At 30.2% G+C, this 25,180-nt stretch overlaps 4 protein-coding genes across 8 annotated transcripts; all 4 read left to right on the forward strand.

Moving 5' to 3' along the window:
• Positions 1-2,061: 2,061 nt before the first annotated feature.
• Positions 2,062-4,116, forward strand: LOC126655159 (acetylserotonin O-methyltransferase-like). Its single transcript, XM_050349179.2, has 2 exons — positions 2,062-2,948; positions 3,819-4,116. The coding sequence occupies exons 1-2, from the start codon at positions 2,142-2,144 to the stop codon at positions 4,113-4,115; spliced, it is 1,104 nt and encodes a 367-aa protein (XP_050205136.1). The 5' UTR covers positions 2,062-2,141; the 3' UTR covers position 4,116.
• A 2,821-nt stretch (positions 4,117-6,937) lies between these two features.
• Positions 6,938-9,213, forward strand: LOC126655160 (acetylserotonin O-methyltransferase-like). The gene is made up of 2 exons (XM_050349181.2): positions 6,938-7,823; positions 8,680-9,213. The coding sequence occupies exons 1-2, from the start codon at positions 7,035-7,037 to the stop codon at positions 8,974-8,976; spliced, it is 1,086 nt and encodes a 361-aa protein (XP_050205138.1). The 5' UTR covers positions 6,938-7,034; the 3' UTR covers positions 8,977-9,213.
• Positions 9,214-17,748: 8,535 nt separating this feature from the next.
• LOC126655164 (acetylserotonin O-methyltransferase-like) lies at positions 17,749-23,398 on the forward strand. Its single transcript, XM_056103671.1, has 3 exons — positions 17,749-18,323; positions 21,631-21,958; positions 22,969-23,398. The coding sequence occupies exons 1-3, from the start codon at positions 17,860-17,862 to the stop codon at positions 23,263-23,265; spliced, it is 1,089 nt and encodes a 362-aa protein (XP_055959646.1). The 5' UTR covers positions 17,749-17,859; the 3' UTR covers positions 23,266-23,398.
• Positions 18,354-21,195, forward strand: LOC126655163 (methylmalonate-semialdehyde dehydrogenase [acylating], mitochondrial-like). Of its 5 annotated transcripts, none has more exons than XM_050349187.2 (7): positions 18,361-18,817; positions 19,247-19,274; positions 19,357-19,411; positions 20,064-20,163; positions 20,246-20,400; positions 20,586-20,649; positions 20,921-21,195. In XM_050349187.2, exons 3-6 carry the CDS (start codon positions 19,388-19,390, stop codon positions 20,637-20,639), a joined length of 333 nt encoding a protein of 110 aa, XP_050205144.1. In that variant the 5' UTR covers positions 18,361-18,817; positions 19,247-19,274; positions 19,357-19,387; the 3' UTR covers positions 20,640-20,649; positions 20,921-21,195. The 5 variants fall into 5 exon arrangements, 4 of the variants coding, with proteins under 4 accessions (XP_050205144.1, XP_050205143.1, XP_050205142.1 ...); XM_050349186.2 differs by having other exon boundaries at positions 18,362-18,846; positions 19,222-19,274; XM_050349185.2 differs by having other exon boundaries at positions 18,362-18,817; positions 19,222-19,274.
• Positions 23,399-25,180: the final 1,782 nt, after the last annotated feature.

Genomic DNA, 25,180 nt, shown 5'->3' on the forward strand with positions numbered 1-25,180 from the left:
TTATTCTTAATTGATTAAAATAGTTAAGTGTGAGTTACTCGACTCTAAATCAGAAGTTTTCTTTATCCAGAAATAAAAACGTAAAAGTTATATTTTTATTTTTTTAAATAAAGATTAAACGTTTACAATTAATTTTTGTTTTTGGGATAAATTTACAGTTGTGCTGATATTATATGTAGAGGAGGCCCTCTTACAAGTAGCGCCCATGATACAAGCCTTAATGGCCCCTGTCCCTCTGTCCGAGCCTATTCCTGACAAAAACTGTTGAGAACAAAAATGATGAAAAAATAAAACAAAATATAAAAAACAATATGATATAATATAATTTCATCATTATTGTTCTCAACTGTTTTTGTCAATTCCTATTATTTTTATATATTGTTTTACTTTTTCAATAATAAATTAATATTATTAAAAAACATGATAATTTAAAACTAAAATGCAATAACTATTTATAAATTATAACTTTATAATTAATATTAATTGGTTATGATTTTTTGAAACTTCATGACAACACTATAAATTAAGAGGTATAAGCTAAATAAATTCCAACGTTTAATTTTTATAGCAATTTAATCCTAACGTTTAAAACGTTACGAAACATATTCCAATCATTTTTTGGCATTTTTGCTGCCCATTTTTAAATTCCAGCCATTTTCTATATATGTGGCATCCAAAAAGCCACCTATCAGCCTGATTAATGCTACATCACTTAAAATATTATTCAATTTACTCCCTCAATTTTACACAATAATTTTTTTTAAAAAGAACTTATTTTTCATTTCTATTCTCTTCCACACTACATCCTCCGTTGGACCACCTCCCATAGCTGGACCTCCCTCCGCCGAACACCTTCATCGATTGGGTACCCAGACGAAGAAGACGATTCTTCGATTGGCTACCCAGACGAAGAAGACAATATCTTCTTCTTTGTTTGGGTAACCAAACGAAGAAGACGATTCTTTGTCTGGGTACCCAGACGAAGAAGATGATTCTTCATCTGGTTACCTAGACAAAGAAGACAAGATTTTCTTTGTCTGTGTACCTATACGGAGATTTTCTTCGGTGATAGGTGGTTTTCGGCGCCTAGGGGAGGTGGTCTAATGGTTGAGGTGGTCCGGCGGCAAGGCATGGTTGTTGGAGAAGGTATAAATGAACAAAAAATATATTTTTTGTTTTTTAAAATTACATGAAAAATTAAGGGAGTGGACTGAGATTTTTTTAGTGTGACGTGGCAAGCAATAAGTGAGGTGGAATAGTTCAGACAGCCACGTATGCAAAAATGGCCGGAGTTTAAAAATTGGGCTACAAAATGCCAAAAAAACGAAGGGTTGGAATTTGTTTCGTAACGTTTTAAATGTTAGGATTAAATCGCTATAAAAGTGAAATGTTGAGATTTATTTTGCCAATACACCTAAATTTAAAGTTTAAAATGATCTTTATTTAATTAATCTTTTAATCAAGTCAACTAACACTATTAATTAAGGGTAAACAGATGTTAATGAATTGATCAGATCGCTAGAGATCTATTTATTCATCCTTAAAACATGAGGATGAACTTAATTAATTAGACTTTATGTTATGGATTTTTTTGGTACAAAAAAGGAGGCAAAAGCCTAGAATACGCTAGCAAAGAACACTACACTCATAGGTAACGCCACGAGTATCATTGATTAACCACGGAATAAGACTATTCGGAGGGGACTCATGCCGATGAATACCCAAAATATTGTCCGGAATCAACAAAGCAAGGTGGTCAGCAGCCATATTAGCCTCTATCAATCCTGTTTCATAAGCCAATGAATATCCCTCTGCATAAGTATTCCCTCTGATCTTCTCTACCACCAGAGAATTATCAACTTTAATTAGGCTTTATGTTATGGATTCGTTTTTTAGTAATTATCTCTTCCTATTATGGATGATTCTAGATTTGGTTACAACTTCAAAAAAATCTCACTAAAATATGCAGTGTAGGACATCCCTTACCATTTTTGGAAAGAAAAAAACAATGGAAATAATTGCACAGTTGTCTAGTTGTCTTGATGACCAATTATATGTCAATAAATAGTATTGTTAATGTATAGTTCATGCATATATATTTCTGTCGAAACCAAATTCAAAAAGAAAAATACAAGTAAAAGATGGAAGAAACAAGAATTTCTGATTCAAAAATAGAAAAAGAAGAAGAAGAAGCTAATGAGGAAGCAGAGGCAGAAGTAGAAATATGGAATTATATATTCGGGTTCTGCAATATGGCAACAGTCAAGTGTGCCATTGAGCTTGGAATAGCCGACGCCATTGATAATCATCATCAAGGTCTCATGACGCTTTCCGAGCTATCATCCGCCGTTGGATGCACCGATCCCTCCTACCTTTACCGTGTCATGCGGTTATTAGTGCATCAAAAGATTTTCAAGGAGAAAGCCACCGTGCACGGCACTACAGGCTACGCCCACACACCTCTCTCATGTCGATTACTCCGGAGAGGAGATAACACTAACAGCATGGCGGATTTTGTTTTAGTGGAGAGCAGCCCTGCGATGCTTGCTCCATTGCAATGTCTGAGCAATCTTGTTCGAGTAAATACCAAAAATAATTCAGCATTTGAAGAAATTCATGGAGTTGGAAACCAATTCTGGAAATACGCAGTAGCAAATCCCGGTCATAGTAAACTATTTACCGACGCATTGTCGTCTGATGCTAGGGTTGTAATACCTAGAATAATTGAAATGTGTCCCGAGGTGTTTGACGGCGTTAAATCTTTGGTTGATGTTGGAGGAGGTAACGGGACTACTATAGGGTTGTTGGTTAAGGCATTTCCGTGGATTAAAGGTATTAACTTCGATCTACCTCATGTTGCTTCGGTTGCACCGGAATGTGATGGTGTTACTCACGTCGGCGGAGATATGTTTGCCTATGTTCCAAAGGTCGATGCTGTTATCATGAAGGTTAGAAACCAACTAGCTTATCGTCATTTGGATATTAACAGAGTTGCGTCAACTTAAAATATTTATTTGAATAACTCACGAGCCTAATAAAGGTTTGATTATTCTATTTTGTTTGTATAATTTATTCATATTATAAATAATATTTTTATTTTACTGAAAAATTTAACTTTTAATTTTTTTTATGCAAATATATCTAGAATCGAATCAAGTCTGGTTGATTTTAACTCTTAATTGTTCTACTGAAATTTGAGATTGAGATCCTAAAATAAAACTGACTTCGAACTTTAAATTTTAGAATCTAGTCGAGAGGCCAAACTTCGATATTCATTATTTTTCTACATTATTTAATCAAGTTTTGGAATGCCCCCTCAGCGTCCCCTGACTCCGTTATTGTTCAATCGAATTGTCTATTTTTAATTTGGTTTGATTTTTTGATTAATTTGGTGTGCTGCACACTTCTACTTTGGTAATTGGGCTTATACATATCTTTGGATTGACAAAATAAGTTTATCGACCCTTAGTTTTAAGGTTTTTCTTTTTAAGATATACTACGATCTTTAAATGTTATTACTTTAATTCGTCATTTTTTAAATTTTTATAAACACTTCATTTATAGCTGATTTGACTCGAAATAGTATAAGCTATGTACGATAAATTTTTTACATGCAGATGAATAATACTGCACAACATGAACTCAAAACGAGTAATGAATATATTTGGCAAAAATCAGAAAACCGGTAGACAAACCGGTAAAATTTAAAGATAGTAATATATTTGACATAGACACTAACATTATGGGTAGATAAATTTATTTTGCCTTAGAATTAATTATTGGTTTCTAATAATTTCTCACGAATTGATAAAGTGCAGTGGATTCTCCATGATTGGAACGATGAAGAATGCATAAAAATATTGAAGAAATGCAGGGAAGCAATTCCAAAGGACAAAGGAAAAGTGATAATTCTTGATGCTGTCATTGGGCAACCAAACGAGGACAAATTTGAAGGGGTTAAATTAATGTTAGACATTGTTATAATGGCTCACACCAACACAGGCAAAGAGAGGACATCAAGTGAATGGAATTCTATTCTGGTGAAGGCTGGTTTTAGCCATTATGTTATTAAGTCCATTCATGCAATTTATTCCATTATTGTGGCTTTTCCTTAGATTTGGAGGGATTTCTTATTTATCTTTAAATTGTATAATTTATTATTGGAGAATTTCACTATTTTTTTAGACTTAAATTTTCATTGATGATAATAAATATTACAGAGATGAACGGTTTTTCAATAAATTGTAAGAACTATTCTAAGATAATGGTGAAAGCTGTTAATACAGTTATCAAATAGGGTTTTTTTCAACCATTAAAAGGTTGTCCAAATACACACAAAGTTGAAGTAATGACACTATATTTTAAAATCGCTTGATGCTTAAAGTTTTAAACTTTTCAAGTTTTATTTTTAATATAGATCCAAAAATTATCTAATAAAACAAGAACAACCATTATACAAACATCCTTAACAAAATCCAAAATTAATAAAAATGTAACGACTTTTTTTTTAAATTGGCTTAATCACCAAAAAAACCCTCACCTTTTAGTCCCTTTTCAGTTGCATCATGACGTTGTAATTTTGTCAGTTGCACCCTAATTCGCACTTTTGGATTTTAATTCCACCCTCAAAATCAAATTGGACTTTTTTCACTCGGAAAAAATTCATAAAAACCCTTATAAACTATAAAGTACTCGTTTGAACTCTTTTCCACATAAAAAGTTAAAAATTAATGACTTATTTTAATTTTTTTCAAATGAAAAAGAGATCAATTTAGTACTTGAGGGTGGAATTGAAAACCAAAGGTGCGAATTAGGGTGCAACTGACAAAATTGCAACGTCAGGGTGCAACTGAAAAGGGGTTAAAAGGTGAGGGTTTTTTTTGTGATTAAGCTTTTAAATTTGAGATTTTAATCCAATTAAGAAAAAAATTAATTTTTTTTAACCGGTTAAAGATCCTTCAAAGCCAGACAAGAAAAGAGAAATATTTGAAGTGTTTCACCATTAAATCTAAATAAATTTAAATTAGAGTTAATTACATATAAAATCATGGCTTTTACATCAAGTTTCAAAAATAACATGACTTTTAAAACGTGTCAATCATAGACACCACCTTTCAATTTTATCACGGGCAAAATTTTCAGTGAAATTTTACTGACTTGGACACTCTATGAGTCTACCACATGTCATGCCACGTCAGCAAAAATACCATTAAAAATTGCCGATGTTATTTAAAAAAAAAGATGGTGTGTATAATTGACACGTTTTAAAAATCATGTTATTTTTGAAACGTGGTATAAAAGTCATGATTTTATAATAAACAATGAAAGATGAAGTTGATGAAGAGATGAAACAAATTTAAAGGAGTTCTATAAATAAGCAAACAAACACACGCCATATGATTAGAACACGTGCCTCGAATCTAAAGAAAAAAGCAAACATGTGTCGCAGAAGCAAAGAAAATAAAAAGTTAAAAAATCAACTGGTAAGTATAACGACTCGTCAAATAAAGTTAAAACATAACAAGACATAATTTATTATATAGATCTTTTAGATATAGTAAAACAAGGGCTCTCATTTTAATATCCCTAAAATATACGATTTTGGTTTATCAACTTCCTCATCTTTTATTTGTTTTTCCTCAAATCTTTAAACTTTTATTTTTGGTTCATTGGGTTTTTAAGTGGATCTCATTTAATTTATTGGATCCTTATACTTTCACTTTTTAGTGTATTAGAATCATTGGTCGTTAAATGGCATTTAAGGACCTAATAAATAATGAATCAAAAAGTAAACGTTTAAGGATCTTAGAAAGGTAAATAGAAGATGAGGGATCTGATAAATTAAAATCGTATAATTTAAGGACTCCAATATAAATTTAGCCTAAAACAAATCTAACTAAAATATATATGTAGGACACCCCTTGTCATTTCTGGTAAGAAAAATACAGTAGTAAGGGTCCAGTTTTCCCATAATGTTAGCCATCCATTTTATAAGAAAATCAATTCCGATTTTCTTATATATTTCAAAATATAGCAATGATTAAATATTAATTCACTAAAATATTTTTAAAAAAGACACTAGAACAAATTATTTTTATTGAAATTGAAAAGAGTTTTGAGATAAAAGCTAGAGAAAGTAGACTCTGTTTAGACTGAGAAGGTATAATAAAATTTTAATCTATATTTTAATATTTAGTATAATTTATTTTTATATTTAAATGGATTAATTTAATTATTTGTGGTATATTAACATTTATTATAGTACTTTTAATGTACACCTCTAAAATCAATAAACACCTCTTGAACTGTTTTGAACATATGTTCGATGTTTTAAAATCAGATCAATTATGCCCCTCTGTGAAACGGATGGTTAACACTATTTTAAATATGGGCATCATTGAGCCGTTTAAAAAGTTACGGCTATATTTAAACAAATAAAGTCACGATACTTATTTGTACTCCAATATAAACATTGGGGGGCAATGTTGAACCATTTCCCTAGAAATAATTGCATATTCATCTATTTGTCTTGATGTCCAATTATAAAGGGTTAATTACATATAAAATCACCATCTTTACGCGAAATTGCAAATATAACACGATCTTTAAAAAGTGGCAATTCAGGGCACCACCTTTCATTTCTTTTCAAAAACAACATGTACACATTTTTAGTGGCATTTTTGCTGACGTGGCATGACACGTGGCACTTACATTGGGTGTCTAAGTCAGCAAAATTTTATCTAAAAACTTGCCCATGTTATTTTTGAAAATAAATGAAAGGTGATGCCCTAAATTGACACGTTTTAAAGGTCGTGTTATTTTTCGTGTAAAGGTGGTGATTTTATATGTAATTAACCCAATTAAAAATTAATAAATAGTAGTATGTTAATGTAAAGTTCCCTAAAAATAATTGCATATTTCTATTTGTCTTGATGTCCAATTATATGTCAATAAATAGTATAATGTTAATGTAAAGTTCTTGCATACATATTTCTGTCGAAACCAAATTCAAAAGAAAAAACAACAAGTTAGAGATGGAAGAAACAAGAATTTCAGATTCAAAAGTAGAAAAACTAGAAGAAGAGAATGAGGAAGCACAGGCGGAAATTCAAATATGGAAATACATATTTGGATTCTCCATATTAGGAACAGTTAAGTGTGCCATTGAGCTTGGTATAGCCGACGCCATTGAAAATCATCATCAAGGTCTCATGACGCTTTCCGAGCTAGCATCCGCCGTTGGATGCACCGATCCATCCTACCTTTTTCGTATCATGCGGTTATTAGTGCACCAAAAGTTTTTCAAGGAGAGATCCACCATCGGATGCACCACAGGCTACGCCAACACACCTCTCTCTCGTAGATTGCTCCGTCGAGGAGAAAACAACATGGCGGATTTTATTTTATTGGAGAACAGCCCTCCGATGCTCGCACCATTCCAATGTCTGAGCAATCATGTTCGAGGAACTTCCGATAAGTCGATATTTGAGGAGGCAAATGGAGAAAATTTATGGAAATTTACGGAAGCGAATCCTGATCAGAGCAAACTATTTAGCGACGCGATGTCCAATGACGCTAGGGTTTTAATACCTAAAGTAATTAAAGGGTGCCCGGAGGTGTTTGACGGCATTACATCCTTGGTTGATGTCGGAGGAGGTGACGGGACTACTATAGGATTGTTGGTTAAGGCATTTCCTTGGATTAACGGTATTAACTTCGATCTACCTCATGTTGCTTTTGTTGCGCCAGAATGTGACGGTGTTACTCATGTTGGTGGTGATATGTTTGAATATGTTCCAAAGGCCGATGCCATAATCTTCAAGGTTAGCATGTAGCTACGACTTCTTTTTTCATTATTATATATTAAGACTAGACGTAACAAGTCAAGCTAATTTGAGAAAAAATGGAACTAACTCGATAAAAATTTGAAATCAACTCAGTGTTAAATTAATCGAGCTCACATTCAAGCTACTCAAATTAAATGTTGAGTTATATTAAAATATTCGACTTGACATGTTCACAAACCAAATTGAGTTTTTATTAATTGATTTTAGACAAAATAATTTTAAATATTTATAATTTTTACTGTTTTGACAGATATATCTCTAAAATAATTTAATCAGTTTGATTCCTTAATCTTGCGAATCGATTCAAATATATTCATGGCGTGTCAGCTCCGATGTAAATTGCTCACGTGGATTTATTTAATTGGTTCAACTGGAAAGGAAAAACTCCATAAATTTGATTGAATTGATATTCAAATATAATAGACCCAGCTCATTAATTGACGGACAAGATTGTTCATTTTGTTAGAAATATTTGTCAAAAAGTTCGAAATTATAAATATAATATCATTTTGCTATTATTTTGCATCCTTTATAATTATATATAATAATATAAAGTAACAATATTATTCTTATTTTCATATTAGATTTTATTTTTACAATTTTAACTGATAATTATGTCCATCTGGATTCGATTTTCAATCATTTTATCGAATTTGAGTTTAACTTTTTAATTAAAAGTCGATCGAATTCTACTCGAATATAAAACTTTAAGTTTGAAATTAAGCCGAATTCAAAATTTAATAGTGTTTGGACTCTTCTTAATTACTTTTCTACCTCAAAGCTAGCTAGTTAATAATTGATTTTTAATAATTTTTCATAAATTGGATTGTAGTGGATTCTCCATGATTGGAACGATGAGGATTGCATAAAAATCTTGAAGAAATGCAAGGAAGCAATCCCAAAGGATAAAGGAAAGGTGATAATTCTTGATGCTGTGATTGGACAACCGAAAGATGACAAATTTGAAGGACTTAAGTTGATGTTAGACATGATTATGATGGCTCACACCATTAAAGGAAAAGAGAGGACATTAAGTGAATGGGATTCAATTTTGATGGAGGCTGGCTTTAGCCATTATGTTATAAACTCCATTCCTGCAGTTCATTCTGTTATTGTTGCTTTCCCTTAGGCTTAAATTAATTATTGCATGAACGTGTTTATGGCACCAATTTATTGAGAATGTATGAAATGTTTTCCGTTTATGTATGAGTACATACATATATTAAATTGTGGTACTCTGTTTGGGACATAACAGCGTGGAATCTTTGGAAATGTCGGAACAAGAGAGTTTGCCGTAAAAAAAAAAGAATATTTAAAGGGCGTTATCTAATGTATGATTAAGGCGGAGTTTTTTCTACAAGTCTTATATCCATCTTTTCCTTATTCTATTTAGAAATCTATGAAAATCCAGATCGTATTATTATTTCTTGATTTTGTGTATCCTCTTTTCTCATAGTCATCATCTTTATCATCCGTAAATTTTTGAATACTAGAGTTTTTTTAGCCATTTATTGTGGTTCTGTTGGAATATGCCTAGAATTCTAATTCCTATTTGTATTAGGACTCTATTAATGAAGTGTTTGGGAGAAGGATAACTTTGTTATCATTGGCTAACTAGGAAGTATAAATCCAATTAGGATTAATATTCCTAATGCCATATAGACTATTTATTCACTATATATACACTACCTTATTCACCTTTTAGAATACACCAAAAACCGAACACACAATGTAGACATTGATGTGAATAAGGGGAAAAAGGGGGTGTGTGTGATGTGAGGAATATAAGTTAATTCTTACCCTTTCGGGTTACTTCTTGTAGAGAGTTAAACACTTTGTGGGTTTTTCTTCTAAGGGCATATGTACTAGAGATGTTCTCTATTTGGTGATTCTCCACCAATTTTGTACTCCTTTTGATGATTAGTGGATGGCTCGAATCTTTCGCCCGTGGATGTACGCTTTAAAGCAGAACCACGTAAATCTCTTGTGTTATTTATTATTTTGCTATATTATTGTTTGTTGATCAAATCCATAATTAAATACCTACCAATGGTTTCGATTCCGCTGCGCATACCAATCCGGTCACGACAATTGGTACCAAAGATTCAAGAATCGATATCAATGTTACAACAATTGGTATCAGAGCCAATTTGGTTTTCAGATTTAATTATGGATTATGATTATGATGGCAAAGTATTATTTGGAGGATTTCGCAAGGCGCAATTACTTGACACAAAAAGATTATTTGGAGATAGAGAAGCCACCAAATTTGAAAGTGCCGAAAGTCGTCAACTGAAGACAGACTTGGGTATTAAAATTCTTAAGGAGATTTTTGTGATGGAGATCAATATGCTACTTTAAACTACAAAGAAAAAGGTATGACTTTTCTAAACACACAACTATTTGAGGATTTTATAGAGCCTTTGTAAGATGAATGATTGGGGTAATCTCTTTATACTCTCATAAAATTCTATTGGTAATATAAAAATTTCTTTTAAGAGTTTGTTGAATGAAGAGTTCGTTTGGGCATAATCAGATTTTTGATAAAATCATGATATTGCAAAAGAGATTTTGTTTTGATTAAGTAGCAATCTTAGACACAAGATGGATTACAACGTTTGTAATTTGAAACGGCGTCACTATTGAATCGCTCATAAGCCAATTTGTTTGGAGATAGGCAGAATATTTTTTATCCAAAATTTATGCAGATTCAGGTTGTTCATATCACATATGTGCCAATTTCGATTGGTTTTCCGTCTACAACTGAGTTGATAGTGGAGTGTAGTTATGGGCAACGGTCAATACATGCAGAATTTTGGGATTTTGGTTCAGTTAAGGACAAGATGCATAATGAGGCAGTTAGAACAATAATGAATGTTCAACATGATTTCTATATGCACATGTCTGGTATCTCAATATATAAAACTACGAGTTTTATGGGTTATTTGGCAATGAAGTGAGATTGGATGCTGCACTTGTGATGTATGCTCATTGGGTTGGTCGACTTATGAAGATTAAGGGATATGCTACGACCTCAACATTTGTTTTTTGATTTAATCATTATAGGCTACTAATGACGTTTGTTTCTGGTATCAGTTTTAAGACCAACAAAATTCGAAGCTTCGTGAAATTTTGATTGATACACCCGAAGATAGTAAATCTTCAAGTCATTTTGGTTTCAGCAAGTTCAAGACGTTCTTGAAACTTGTATGGTCCTCCTCAAAGAACCTCTTTTGGAATAAGTTCAGTTTGGACTTAAATGGAGAAATTGGAGCACAACAGTAATCACAGTTTATTGGAGAATTCAAGTCAAGGTGGAGATTGTTGGAATATGCCTAGAATTCTAATTCCTATTTGTATTAGGACTCTATTAATGAAGTGTTTGGGAGAAGGATAACTTTGTTATCATTGGCTAACTAGGAAGTATAAATCCAATTAGGATTAATATTCCTAATGCCATATAGACTATTTATTCACTATATATACACTACCTTATTCACCTTTTAGAATACACCAAAAACCGAACACACAATGTAGACATTGATGTGAATAAGGGGAAAAGGGGGTGTGTGTGATGTGAGGAATATAAGTTAATTCTTACCCTTTTGGGTACTTCTTGTAGAGAGAGAAACACTTTGTGGGTTTTTCTTCTAAGGGCATATTTACTAGAGATGTTCTCTATTTGGTGATTTTCCATCAATTTTGTACTCCTTTTGATGATTAGTGGATGGCTCGAATCTTTCGCCCGTGGATGTACGCTTTAATGCAGAACCACGTAAATCTCTTGTGTTATTTATTATTTTGCTATATTTGTTGATCAAATCCATAATTAAATACCTACCGAATGGTTTCGATTCCGCTGCGCATACCAATCCGGTCACGAACCGGTCACGACAATTGGTACCAAAAATTCAAGAATCGGTATCAATGTTACAACAGGTTCATTTATAAAAAGGTACCTAATGAAGGCTTTTCTACAAAGTTTGCAAGACAATAATTTATTGTAATAGTCAAAGTAATTTAAACGTGGTTTAAAATTTAGTTTATCATAAGAAATTGAAAAATATTGATGTAATAATAAAGCTTAGTAATTATAAAAAAAAATATCCTGAGTAAGAATATCATAAAAGATAAAAGAATTTTCATAGCGAAAAAAAGTATAACAATTAATTAATGCATCAGATTTGTTGGAACAGTTACTAAGCTCAAGAATAGCTTTGGACGTGGATAACCTCATTGCATGAGGTTCTAAGAGGCATATGATTATGAATGATATGGATAATTTTTACATTGGCTTGGAGAAATTGCAGGTAAAGAAGATGAGGGTAGAACCGCTCTTTGTATATCTGTCAAGGTGGAGACAATTGAAATATATGGCTCATTCAGTGACGGAGGTAGGGGGAGGCATGGGATGGCCACGGCCCCTCCAACTTTAAGAAAATATCAAAACTAACATTCAAAATTTTTGTATTTTACGATTTAAGCCTTTTTGTTTTTTTTTTAAATTATCTCTTTCATATAATACCTTTTGCGATTTGGCCCGTTAATATTAAAATTCTGACTTCGGCCAAGCACCAAAGCATGAAGACTTGAATCGGTTCTACAGCCGGCTCACCCAAGGGGGCCGGATGTCGAGCCAGCTTTAGACTAGAAATATAGCCTCCGATCATCACACAGTTCTACATCTGGCTCTACATCAAAAGTGTGACCTCTTCCTCATTCAGCTCTTCGACTAGTTCTATTTGGTGAACTAGTCGTACAACCGAATGAGATGTGGGCTTAATTTGAATTTTGTGTAAATGTTTTAATATGTTTTAGAATCATATTCAAACAGAATTTAGTCTGAAGTGTATCATTAAGAATTTTAATATCTGATATAATTTTATCACAATTCACAACTCTAGCTACTCACATGATAATAAAATCAACTCCTCATTATTATATGTGGACATAAATATTATTGATTTAGCTATATCATCTGTTTTGTATTCTTTTTATATATATAATTATTATTTTATTCAAATTTGTATAACTTTTGAATCAACAATATCTATAACAAATATAAAAGTGTATTCGCGGGGGGAACACTTCCGTTCACGGACAAAAATACCCTCTACATATTTTATCCAAGTTGATATTCCTAATTGTGACATATAAGAATATTTGTGCTTAACAAATAGAAAGCTGACATTCCTAATCCATAAAGGAAACATATTAAAAATAATTATCGCAGTAGCTACCATTATGTATTAAATTTATAATGCTAAAAGGAATTGTGCAACAACTATCATTATGTGTTAAATTTCTAATCCTAATAGGAATTGCACAGATATATCACTATATATATAAAAGAATATGACGAGTTTCATTAATATTAAATAATCATATTATAATATTTATTTTAAAGCTTTGATATTTTTTATATTTATTAGTTATTTACTATGAAAAATAATATAAATTTGTTTCAATCATATTATCATTTTTTAATAACAATATCAAAAATTAAATCTATTTCTTAATTCTAATTTTAACATTTCCAATAAAAGAAATTATAATTTTATAAAATAATTCAACAAAACAAATAAAAATATACAAGTCTAATAAAATTTAAATAATAATATATTATTAAAAAATATACAATTATAATATTAAATAATGGGTCATATAGATATCGTTAACGTGCGTAGCACGTGGCCAAAAAACTAGTCTAAATAAAAAAGGTTTAATGGTGGGAAAAAAAGCCAAACCCATATAAGTTATTGCAATTTAACCAAAATTTTTAATTTTTTATAATAATAGCCATTTTTTTAACAATAATAGCAAATTTGAATTTTTTTATTGTAATTTTGGCCACTAATTTAGTTGTTATTGCAACAAAAATTAATATACAATTTGGCTATTATTATAAAAATTTAAAAATTAATTTAAATTATAATAAATCGTAAAATTTTGATTTTTTTTTACTATTAAGCCGACAAAAAAGTTTATTTTAGAATGACAAAAAAAACATCAAGACAAATTGCGGTTGTGACAATAATTTTTCTTAAAATCTTTTAAAGGTAAAATATATGATCATATATGTTATGTTCCCTCCATGAAAGGACACTTTATGTAGGACCATTATTACTGAATGTCTGAAGCCATTTGTTTGTGCAATGATGTCAAATTTTCAGCCATAAAAATTTTCAGTTTAATTACTACACAATAATTGAGAACAAAGGATCAAATCTCCTATTCAATTTGGCAAGAAATATTAAATAAGTAATTTTTTGCACTTTTGATATAAACAGATCTAAAAATCATGTTTTTTGTATTAAAAAATCCTCCACTCGCACCTAAGCAAGTGAACTGTACTCTAAAAAAAACTTAAAAAAACTTAAAAAAACTTAAAAAAACCCTTATTATTTATTTATTTGTTAAATTGATCTTTAATAATTTTTATGAACTACTAAATACCACCCTTTTTTATCTAAATACATTTTTACCTTTTCCTAATTCTAAAACTCACGTTCAAATTCTCTCAACTCACATTCAAACACGAATATATTTATATTAATTATTTATCAAAAAAATACACTTATAATATTTTGAGTACAGATATATTAATTGTTTTATTAAAAAATACACTTATAATATTTATATTAATTTTATTTTAATGGTTTAACAAAAAATACACTTATCTTATTTTTAAGTACAAATTATATGCTATTTTGTTTAACATAAAAAAAACATTTTATTTCATTTTATTTAAAAAATTTAATTTCAATTTTTTTGTTTAATTTCAAAAAAAATCGTTTAATTTCAAAAAAAATGGTTTAATTTCAAAACTGTTTTTTCTTTAATTTCAAAAAAAATCGTTTAATTTAAAAAGTGTTTTTCGTCTAATTTTAGATTTTTTTCCAAATAATATTTTTTTTCCCAAAAAATTAAGGGACTTCTGCGGAAAATGTCTCCCCAAGGAGGAGACTTTCTCGAAGACGTCCCTTAATTTGTTTTTTGAATAATAAAAGGGCAAAGAGGTAAAAAAATGGGGTGGCACCTAGTAATCTAAGGACAGTATTTAATAATACCCCAAATTTTAAATTTCAATCATATCTTTACAATTATAAAACTATTACTAATTATTTCAATTTTTAATAAAAATTTAAGAATCTTTTTTTTCCTTTCTTCTTCCGCTCTTCTTCTTCCTCCCTTTTTCTTATTCTCCCTCCTTTTCTTCTTGCTACGGTCACCTTTCCGCCTCCACCTACCACCCCCTCAACCCACAGAAATTTTGGGATGAGGAGTAGAGGTTCTTGTTGGACCAAAAGCAACGAAATTAACTTATTTAATATTTCGTGCCAAGTTGAGGGGGTAAATTGATCCCTTGTTCTAAAAATTGAAGACGTCATCGATCAAACAACTCAATCTATATCTATATCTATATCTATATACTTATATAATTAAGAGGACCAATGGAGACCTTTCATTCAATTTCACCAAATAAAGCTCTCTCAATCAATCTCATAAAATAGAGCTTTCTCAATCAATCTCACAAAATAAAGCAATCTCATTAGTTTCCACTATTTTTAAAATAGTTATTTTAATTTAATTATTTATTAAAATTTTGTTAAAAGTTCTAATCTTGATTAATATCCTAATCTATATAAACTACCTATTCTATCTATTTTTTATTCAATTTGAGTATCAATATTATTTTAATATTTCTCTCCTTTTTCCCTTATTCCAAGATGAAAGGTAAGTTTAATTGTTTTACGGATTTATAAGAGCTCTAATATGCCTTAACGATTTGATAAATTGTGATAAACTTTTGTATATAGCATTAGATGATGATTAATGTTTCTATCAATAAGTATCTATATGTTTGTGTTTTGTGAATCAAACGAACTCATGAAAATGTTGAAGATGGATAATTGTCATCTGGATTTTTTTGCGTACACGTATATGAACAAACATTATGAAACTTTATATATTTGTACAAAAAGATAATCAAACTACACAATATTAATGTGATCATATAATTTTAACTTTCATAATTACATTTTAAAGCATTAAAAAAATGACGAGGGACCAATACCAGTAGCATTGATTATAACGCTGTTTTGCTATTATAGTTTATTAATGATATTGACAAAATAACTTTTATTTTGAAAACAAATTGCAAAAGCACCCATCCTGAAAAAAAAAAAGCAATTAAAATTAGCATTAATTTAATTGTTAAAATGGCAAAGATATATCAATAATTCAAATGCTAAAATAAAGAAACTAATGAGATATGAATACTTCAATAATTTATATGTAAGTGTGTATTAATAATATAGCTTAAACTGTAAAATAAGTGTTTAGAATTTCTTCTTCTTTTCTTATCTTTTTCATAATTCAAAGAGTGAAATAAAATATTTAGATATCTAAAATTATAAACTATTCAGAAGAGTTTAAATTTAGTCAAAACCAATTAATAAAAATGACTATAAAAAAATCTTCAAATATGAATAAATAAATCATCAAAATGGCATAAGATACTAAATTATATTGTATTCTATTAATTATACTTTTTATCTTGTTCATTTGTTATTGGATATGATTATTAGTTAAAAATATTAGGGTTAATTTAGAATTAACTGGAGTTAATTTTATTATGATTAGATAATTTCATTCTCTTTTTTTGCCAAAGGGTGAATTTAATACGAAAATAACAAGTTATGGGTCTATTTGATCCTTTTCGTTTGAAAATGATTTATTTAATATTTCGTATCAAGTTAAGAGGGTGAATTAATCCTTTGTTTAATTATATTTTAATAGTTTTAGAATTTTTTTTTAGTCCAATTTTTCTTAAAGGACCAAATTTTTTTTAAATGCTTGAAATTTTTTTCATAAAAATTTAAAGGACAATTATGTACTTCTGATAGAAAAATCAGTGCCACATATGCTAACATGCCTTTTTCGTTCAACTATATCTATACTATATAAGAACTACGGACATAGGATAGACACATTTACATTAATATTTTTTTCATCTTATAATTATATTAATTAAAAACTATTAAGATAATTATTAAATTTAGAGTACTAGCTAAAATAAACTATTATGTTAAAATAATTATTAAAGTTAAAATACACTATCTTAAATATTTAATAATTATTTTTTAATTATATAAAGTTCTAAATAAGGTAAACTACTTACAATAAATTACTATTTTAATTATTATTTGATATTTTCTATTTAAATTATCTATAATTATTTAATTGTTAAATTATTAAAATAATTATCAAAATATTAAATAAGATAAACTATTCCTAATTAACTACCATTTTAAATATTATATTAGATAATTTGACGAGTCACACTACAAGTTACGTGTGAAACACGTAAAGCAAAACTAGTTTTTGAAATATCATGGGTGAAATATTTTATTTTGAAGAAATATTTACACTAAATTGTTATATCCACCTTATTTTATCTAAGACTTAAGTAGCAATTTGCCCCTTCAAGTTGTAAGCAATGGGCAATTAACACATAAATTAACTTTGTTGGCAAATCAATACACGAACTTGATGGTTATGGGCAATTAGCCATTTCGAAAAATTAACTTACAAGTTAAAGGAGCAAATTTCCAATTTAAAATACAATTAATTCACAAATTAAAGGGAAAAATTGCCAAATTGGGGCAAATTGCCCATAATCGCCAAGTTCGTATACTGATTTGTCCACAAAGTTAATTTATGTGTTAATTGCCCATTGCTTACAAGTTGAGGGGGCATATTGCCACTTAAGTTTTTTATCAAATGTAAATTTTAATTTTTATGTTTACCGGAGATTGTAATTGTTATTTAATTTTTACTATTCAATAAATAGACTTAAATATCCTCATTTATTTTGATAAAAGACTAAAATGGATCCTTTTATCTAGATAGGGATAGGCTTTTCCATAAAAGAAAATCACACGGAGGAGACCATTTATGAATTTAAAAAGCACAGGATAGAATAAACGATAGAAATAGTTACAAAGAAATGGAAGAAACAAGAAACTCAGCTTCAAAAATAGAAAAAGAAGAAGAAGATAATGAGGAAACAATGGCGGAAATTGAGATATGGAACTATATATTTGGATTTTCCATTATGGGAACTGTTAAGTGTGCCATTGAGCTTGGAATAGCCGATGCCATTCATAATCATCATCAAGGTCTCATGACGCTTTCCGAGCTATCATCAGCCGTTGGATGCACCCATCCGTCCTACCTTTATCGTATCATGCGGTTATTAGTGCATCAAAAGATTTTCAAGGAGAAACCGACCGGCCAAGGCGCTATAGGCTACACCAACACACCCCTCTCTCGTCGATTGCTCCGTCGAGGAGAAAATAGCATGGCGGATTTTATTTTAATGGAGAGCAGCCCTATGATGCTAGCGCCATGGCAATGTCTGAGCAATCATGTTCGAGGAATATCTAATAATTCAGTATTTGAGGAGGCTCATGGCACTACAACAAAACAGAGCAATAGAGGCGGTTTTATAGGGGCGGTTATATGGAAAGCCCCTATGAGGAGTACTATTTAAAAACTAAGCCCTTTTATAGGGGCGGAACGAGTACTCGCCCCTATTAATGTGTATCGTAGGGTCGGTTTGATAAGTCTAGGGGCAGTTTTTAAATTAATGTAACTTTAACAATCAATTTTTTTCCCCTCGCCTCTCAGCTCGTAGACTGCCCCCTAAATATGATTCCTCTCTCAATGGCGATCATCTTCTTCTTCTTCTTCGTTCAAGTTCTCTTCATCCTCTCAGCTCGTGACCTAATGGTGGTGACCTAATTCTCAAAACGATCTGCTCTCCAATGGCGGATCTGATTTGTTCACTTCACTTCTCCCGATTTTACTAGTAGATTTAGGTTTCTGATTTCACTTCACTAGTAGATTTAGGTCGTGATTTCACTAGCAGCTGCTCTCGTAATTCACTTCTCACTGAATCGAAGGTAACATTGCTCTCTCCTTGGAATCGTAGGTAACATTGCTCTCTCTTATTTGATATGTTTTTTATATTTTAGTAATTAGTACTTGTGTTTCTGTGATTTGGTTTTCAATTTTATTTTGAAAATTAGGGTTGTTTTAGGGTTCTGGAATTCATGTGTGTGCTGTAACTTGATGCGGTTAGGATTATGAGAATGAGAGGTTGATTTATCACTCTATTTGCTGTTATTAGGGATTGAGGTTTTGCATTTATTATAAAAAGAATGAGAGGTTTGATAAGTTTATCTCTAACATGATGAGATTTCAAACTCAGTTAGGTTAAGGTTTTAGTAGCTTCGTTTTTTTTGCCTGTTAAGTTATTTTTACTATCCATTTAAATTCTTATGAGTGGTTGTGTTTCATTTCTTAGGTTTGTTGTGTTGTTGACTTTGCAGAACTTTGTAGAAATACTCATCCAAACAGGTATTCTGTAGAATTTTTTTAACAAGCTATGCATGCTTATCAATTTGAGTTGTTAATTCAATGTTTTAATAATGCATTTTAGGGAATTTGTTGAAGAGGCTAACAAGGCATCGATGGGAATCAATGAATATCTACATGTGAGGTGACCATTGCTCTAGTTATCTGGTTTTATTCTGACTTAATACTTTTCTCACTGTAATCGTCCATTCAATTTGTTATAAGTTTATCGTAATTTAGAAACTCTCTACATTTTAAATAAAAAGAATTGGTGATGTTAAGACTAAACTCATTGTGATAAGTTACAATATCATGTTAAGACTAAACTCATTGTGAAATTTTGTTTGTATGTCAGTTTAATTTGCACTGACAGCATAGTCTACTTCTTTCGTGGTGCTTGCAGTATTGTATTAGTGCCTTAAATTTGGTTTTTTCTTGACAGAAAAACTTTGTAGTCTATCATTATCACTTCTCTATAAAACTCACTGAGTTGCTTAACTCATTTTCCTAAATTGCTGAAAAGTACAAAAACTTAACCAAGAAAATCAATAATCACTAAAATGTTGCACACAGGGTTTATCACATCATTTCTTGGGTTTAGCTTTGTCTTGAATGCCCTTTATGCTCATGCTCATCATGGTATATATGCATGGAAATTAATTACTCAATTTTACTTACTTATTTTCCATTTTAAACAAGAACTAAAAGGTTAATTGCTTTATCTTTATTAATCTGAAGTTCTTCTGAACTAAAAGGTTAAATGTATTGTTACTTACTTATTTTCCATTTTAGTTAACTGAATATGTTTCCCAGGATAAGCTGACAATGAGCATTACTACCGAGCATGGAAAGGCTTTGAAAGACGCATATAATGATGTATCACGCGGACTAGGTTAGTTTCTTTTATTTTCTATGTATGAACATTCTCATTTGTGATCCTTGTGGTCTACAAAGTTTTGGATGTTCACTGGTAGAGGTGGTGGAACATGCTTGCGAATTGGCTTCTCTGCAAATTGGAGAATTTGTTTCCAACATCTCTAATGGGACGGATACCTATAGCATTAGGGAACCACTTGGCATATGTGCTGGAATTTGGCCATTCGAGTATTCAGCAATAATCCCACTATGGGTAAGCCTACAGAATTCTTAGTTTTTGTTCTTTCATGGTTTATTTCCTAGTCCTCATTCTGGAGTATGCAAGGGATACAATACAAGTATCATTGTCACTATAAATTTACGATTTTCCAGTTGCTGGAGGGAATATTAAGGCTTATTAATATTGTTTTTTTTACTTCCTATTTTGTTATCATGCAGCTGTTTCCTGTTGCTATAACATGTGGAAATACTTTTATTTTAAAGCCACCATAGAAGGATCCAGGTGATTGCTGTTTGTTTCATGTTTATAAATTCATTTTATTTTCTTATTTCATTTCTCAAATGCATGCAGTTAAATTTTCATGTGAGTAAAAGTTTTTTGTAATGATTTTTTGGTAATATGAAGTGGGTCAAGTTTTAGATATCGTATCTGCTCTTTTTCTTTGTGTTTTATTCATTGCTGATGTTAACTTGATCTCTCTACTTGATGCTAAGTTACTGAACAATAACAGTTTGAATTGAAATCTGATTTTTATTCTGTACAATCTTTGCAGGATGGTCATTCTTCAAGTTAGTTAGTTTGAAAGTCAACCCAACTCTTCAATTTTGTCCATTCAGCGGGCACACCATAATCTCTACTAGCACCGTCTGCACCGGGACTATCTGTTGGCAATTTGTGTTGAATTATCTAGATTTTTTCTTAGTTATCATATATTGTTATTACTTTCATTGGCAAGAGACTAGAAATTGTCTTGTTATAATTCAGTTTGGCACTAAATATAAATATTTGTAGATTATTATGATTATTAAGAAAGCATTGTTGTTCATATATTATATTTTTATTAGATTTAGGTTTTAATTATGATGCGTCAAGTTTGTTTAATCAACAAGATGCAATTGGAGTAAACAGGGGATATTTTATGAAAATGCAGACAAAAATTTGGAAAATATATAACCTTTTGGGGCGGTTTAAAACGCCCCTACAAAGCACACACATTGTACAAAGTTCATACATTTAGGGGCGGCTTAAACCGCCCCTACAAAGCACATACATTTAGGGGCGGTTTAAACCGCCCCTATATTTCGCACCAAGGATAAACATGTTACCCCGGCAGGTTCTATAACCGCCCCTACGTCGTAGTGGCGCCGGAAAAAACGGCGTTTTAAGGGCGGATTCTAAAATGCCGTTATAATCTATAGGGGCGGTTATAACCGCCCCTATAGGAGGAAAAAACCGCCCCTATAGGTCTGTTTTGTTGTAGTGTGGGGGAGACCATTTATGGAAATATACAGCCGAAAATCCTGGCGACAGCAAACTATTTAGCGACGCAATGTCGTGCGATGCTAGAGCTCTAATACCTAGAGTTATTAAAGGGTGCCCGGAGTTGTTCGACGGTGTTAAATCTTTGGTTGATGTGGGAGGAGGTAATGGGACTACCTTACGGTTGTTGGTTAAGGCTTTTCCGTGGATTAACGGTATTAACTTGGATCTACCTCATGTTGCTTCGGTTGCGCCGGAATGTGACGGTGCTACGCATGTTGGTGGTGACATGTTCGAGTATGTTCCAAAGGCTGATGCGGTTATCATAAAGGTTTGTAATTTTAACTGTCTTATTTGTTAATTTTACGAGTTTAGATAAGTCTATTCAAACAACATATAAATAAGATACTGGATCTAATTGATAAAAAAAATAATACATATTTCAGTCTTTTATATGTGAAGAATAATCATAACTTGTATTTTATTAATCTTAAAATTTATAAAAAAAAAATCTTCAAATATAGATAAAAAATTCATCAAAATTGCATAAGATACAAAATTTTATTTTATTTTATTAATTAGATTTTTTATCTTGTTCATTTGTTTATTAGATATGATTACTAGTACTAGTAAAACTGACGGGCCTAACTGTCAAACATATTTTAAAAAGTTATTTGTAGTAATTTGATGATAGTTATATATATATATATTACAATAATATTCTTACTTTATACTTCCTCCGTCCCACTTAAAAAGTCCCATTTGCTTTTACACACAGATTAAGAAAACATTTATTATTCTTGTTTTTTCATGTTTTGCCCCTATTAATTATAGTGGAATTTTTCAAATTGTTCTTTCAAGATGACTAAAATAAGGGTAAAATAGAGTATTTAATGGAAAAACATTCTAAAAATAGTAATGGGACTTTTTAAATGGGACATCCTAAAATAGAATATAGGACTTCTTAAACGGGACGGAGGGAGTATAAAATTATTATTTTTTCATTTTTAATTCAAAATTTGAGATCTTACGTTCAATTTCAATTTTTTTACTGAACTTGTGCTCAAATTACTAAGAAAAATTCCATTAATTTTGAGTCAAAATTAAAACTTTAGATATGGTTCATAACTTCATACTATTTCAACTCATATTTGCTCAGGTCAGCTTAATTAGATCCTACCTCAAACCTAGCTAGTTACTATATTTAGTTATTTAAGGTTCAATCTTAAGGAATTAATTTATGGTTTTTAATTAATAGTTCAGTAAAGTTGGTAATTTAACATTATTTCAACTCGGCTCGATTTAATTTCGGTTTTTAATAAATTTTCAAATATTGAGCAGTGGGTCCTCCATGATTGGAACGACAAAGAATGCATACAAATCTTGAAGAATTGCAAGGATGCAATTCCAAAGGAAAAAGGAAAGGTGATAATTCTTGATGCTGTGGTGGACCAATCAAAAGATGACAAATATGAGGGAGTGAAATTAATGTTAGACATGATTATTATGGCTCACACCAACACAGGCAAAGAGAGGACATTAAATGAATGGGATTCAATTTTGATGGAGGCTGGCTTTAGCCATTATGTAATAAACTCTATTCCTGCAGTTCAGTCTGTTATTGTGGCTTTCCCTTAAACTTTAAATTTTTTAAACTCAACCCTATGAGTGTATTTAAGATGTTAGTATTAAATTAGAGCATGTAATGATGAAGTCATTATTTATCTTTCCATAAATTTTAATTTTTATGATAATTAGTTTATATTTTTTATAGGCTAAACTCATTTTAGAGCCCTTGTACTATTAGCTTTTATTTCACTTAGCATTTAACAAATATTTACATTTAAGCAGTTATTTAGTTATTGATTTTGCATGCATGTGATTCTTTCAGACATTAAACGTCGTCATTTCATGTTATAAAATGACGTTTAAGTTAAAGGGCTATTTAAATGTAAAATATTTGTTAAAGATCAATTGAAATAAAAACTCATAATATAAGGACTTTGCGATGAGTTTAGTTTTTTTTTTATAAGATATTTTAAGTAATTTGCTTATGTTTTTGTGCGTAAACTCTATTAGCTTCTATATATTTTGACTCTGTTTGTGATTTATATATGATTTTGTACTTTATGAATTATTTTAAAATTTATAATTTCCTATTTTCTTGTGTACGTCTGTGAGAAAAAATGTAAGTTTCTTAGAAGGTATTAGATAATTAGAATGTTTTATAAAAGTTAATTGTCAAGAAAGTCAATATGTATAAAAGTTAAGAACATATTGGAAAGTTACATTTTATATTCAACTAATTAGTTTTTAAAGATATTTATACTTTCAATTACTAACTAAGCCAATTAAAGTTAAGAACATAATTATATCGTCATACCCCGTACTTTCATGATGACAATTATTGACGCATGACGTGTAAATTGTCGGAAATTAGATGTGACACACGTTATAAACGAAATAATATTCATTGAAATTAACGCGTCAAATGATTAACAAAGACAAACATTTTATGAAAATTTTACAAAATTCCAAACCTTTCAATTTTATCCAAGGCCTAATGGTAAAAAAACTCAAACCTTTTGCAATTTGTTGCAATTATATCCAAATCTTTTAATTTTTATAATAATATCCAAATTGCATTTTTTTTGTTGCAATAATATCCAAATTTCATTATTTGTAGTAATAGTAGTCAAATTGATGGTTAAATTTGTTGTTTTCAATTAAGATATTAGGCTATTATTATGTTTTGATGTATAATAATATAGTAATAGTCTCCAAAAATGGCAAAAAACTCAAAAAAATTCATATAAAAGGTGCAATTTGGATATTATTGCAATAAAATAATACAATTTGTATATTATTGCAAAAATTAAAAGGTTTGGATATAATTGCAACAAGTCGTAAAGGTTTGGGTTTTTTTTGCCATTAAGCCTTTATCCAATTTGTCCTGAAACGCATGATTTCGTTTCAATTTTGTCAAATTATATAATTTTACTCATCTTAATTTTAAAATCTCGTGAAATATAAAAATTGGGATTATTATATAAATTTTATATTTAATTAAATTGGAGTGATAAATTTAAATTTTTTAATGAATTATCATATAAATTTTACATCTAAATGAAATTGGAGTTATAAATTTCAAATTGTTTGATACTAATAAAGTTATAAATTTTATTTTGTGCAGCACAGCCATTTTAGATTTGGTTACAACTTGCAAAATAATTCATTAAATGTATAGGACATCCCATGCCATTTCTGAAAGGAAAAAACAATAAAAATAATGAGTGTTTATTTCACGCATTGATTATGCCATGTCATATTTATAACAAGTTAGTGAGTATTTACAATAAAGAATTTTTTAATTATTGTTTAATTTGTTTATTATCAATTTTTTCATATGACTAACGCATTATTAGTTTGTTACACGAATGACATGACATAACAATTGCGTGCTATAATTTTTCAGAAATAATTGCATACTTTTCTATTTATCTTGATGTCCAATTATATGTTATATAATTTCTATCCAATATATGTCATATTT

Source organism: Mercurialis annua, linkage group LG7 (assembly GCF_937616625.2).
Source record: "Mercurialis annua linkage group LG7, ddMerAnnu1.2, whole genome shotgun sequence".
Lineage (NCBI taxonomy): Eukaryota > Viridiplantae > Streptophyta > Magnoliopsida > Malpighiales > Euphorbiaceae > Mercurialis > Mercurialis annua.

Bases quoted from the DNA above. Each gene is read 5' to 3' on its own strand.
- LOC126655164 (XM_056103671.1), top strand. From the start codon at position 17,860: ATGGAAGAAACAAGAAACTCAGCTTCAAAAATAGAAAAAGAAGAAGAA. The intron at 18,324-21,630 runs TGGCACTACAAC...TTTGTTGTAGTG, and splicing joins TCAGTATTTGAGGAGGCTCA to TGGGGGAGACCATTTATGGA. The intron at 21,959-22,968 runs GTTTGTAATTTT...AATATTGAGCAG, and splicing joins CTGATGCGGTTATCATAAAG to TGGGTCCTCCATGATTGGAA.
- LOC126655160 (XM_050349181.2), top strand. From the start codon at position 7,035: ATGGAAGAAACAAGAATTTCAGATTCAAAAGTAGAAAAACTAGAAGAA. The intron at 7,824-8,679 runs GTTAGCATGTAG...ATTGGATTGTAG, and splicing joins CCGATGCCATAATCTTCAAG to TGGATTCTCCATGATTGGAA.
- LOC126655163 (XM_050349187.2), top strand. From the start codon at position 19,388: ATGGGAATCAATGAATATCTACAT. The intron at 19,412-20,063 runs GTGAGGTGACCA...TTTCCATTTTAG, and splicing joins GAATCAATGAATATCTACAT to TTAACTGAATATGTTTCCCA. The intron at 20,401-20,585 runs GTAAGCCTACAG...GTTATCATGCAG, and splicing joins CAGCAATAATCCCACTATGG to CTGTTTCCTGTTGCTATAAC.
- LOC126655159 (XM_050349179.2), top strand. From the start codon at position 2,142: ATGGAAGAAACAAGAATTTCTGATTCAAAAATAGAAAAAGAAGAAGAA. The intron at 2,949-3,818 runs GTTAGAAACCAA...GATAAAGTGCAG, and splicing joins TCGATGCTGTTATCATGAAG to TGGATTCTCCATGATTGGAA.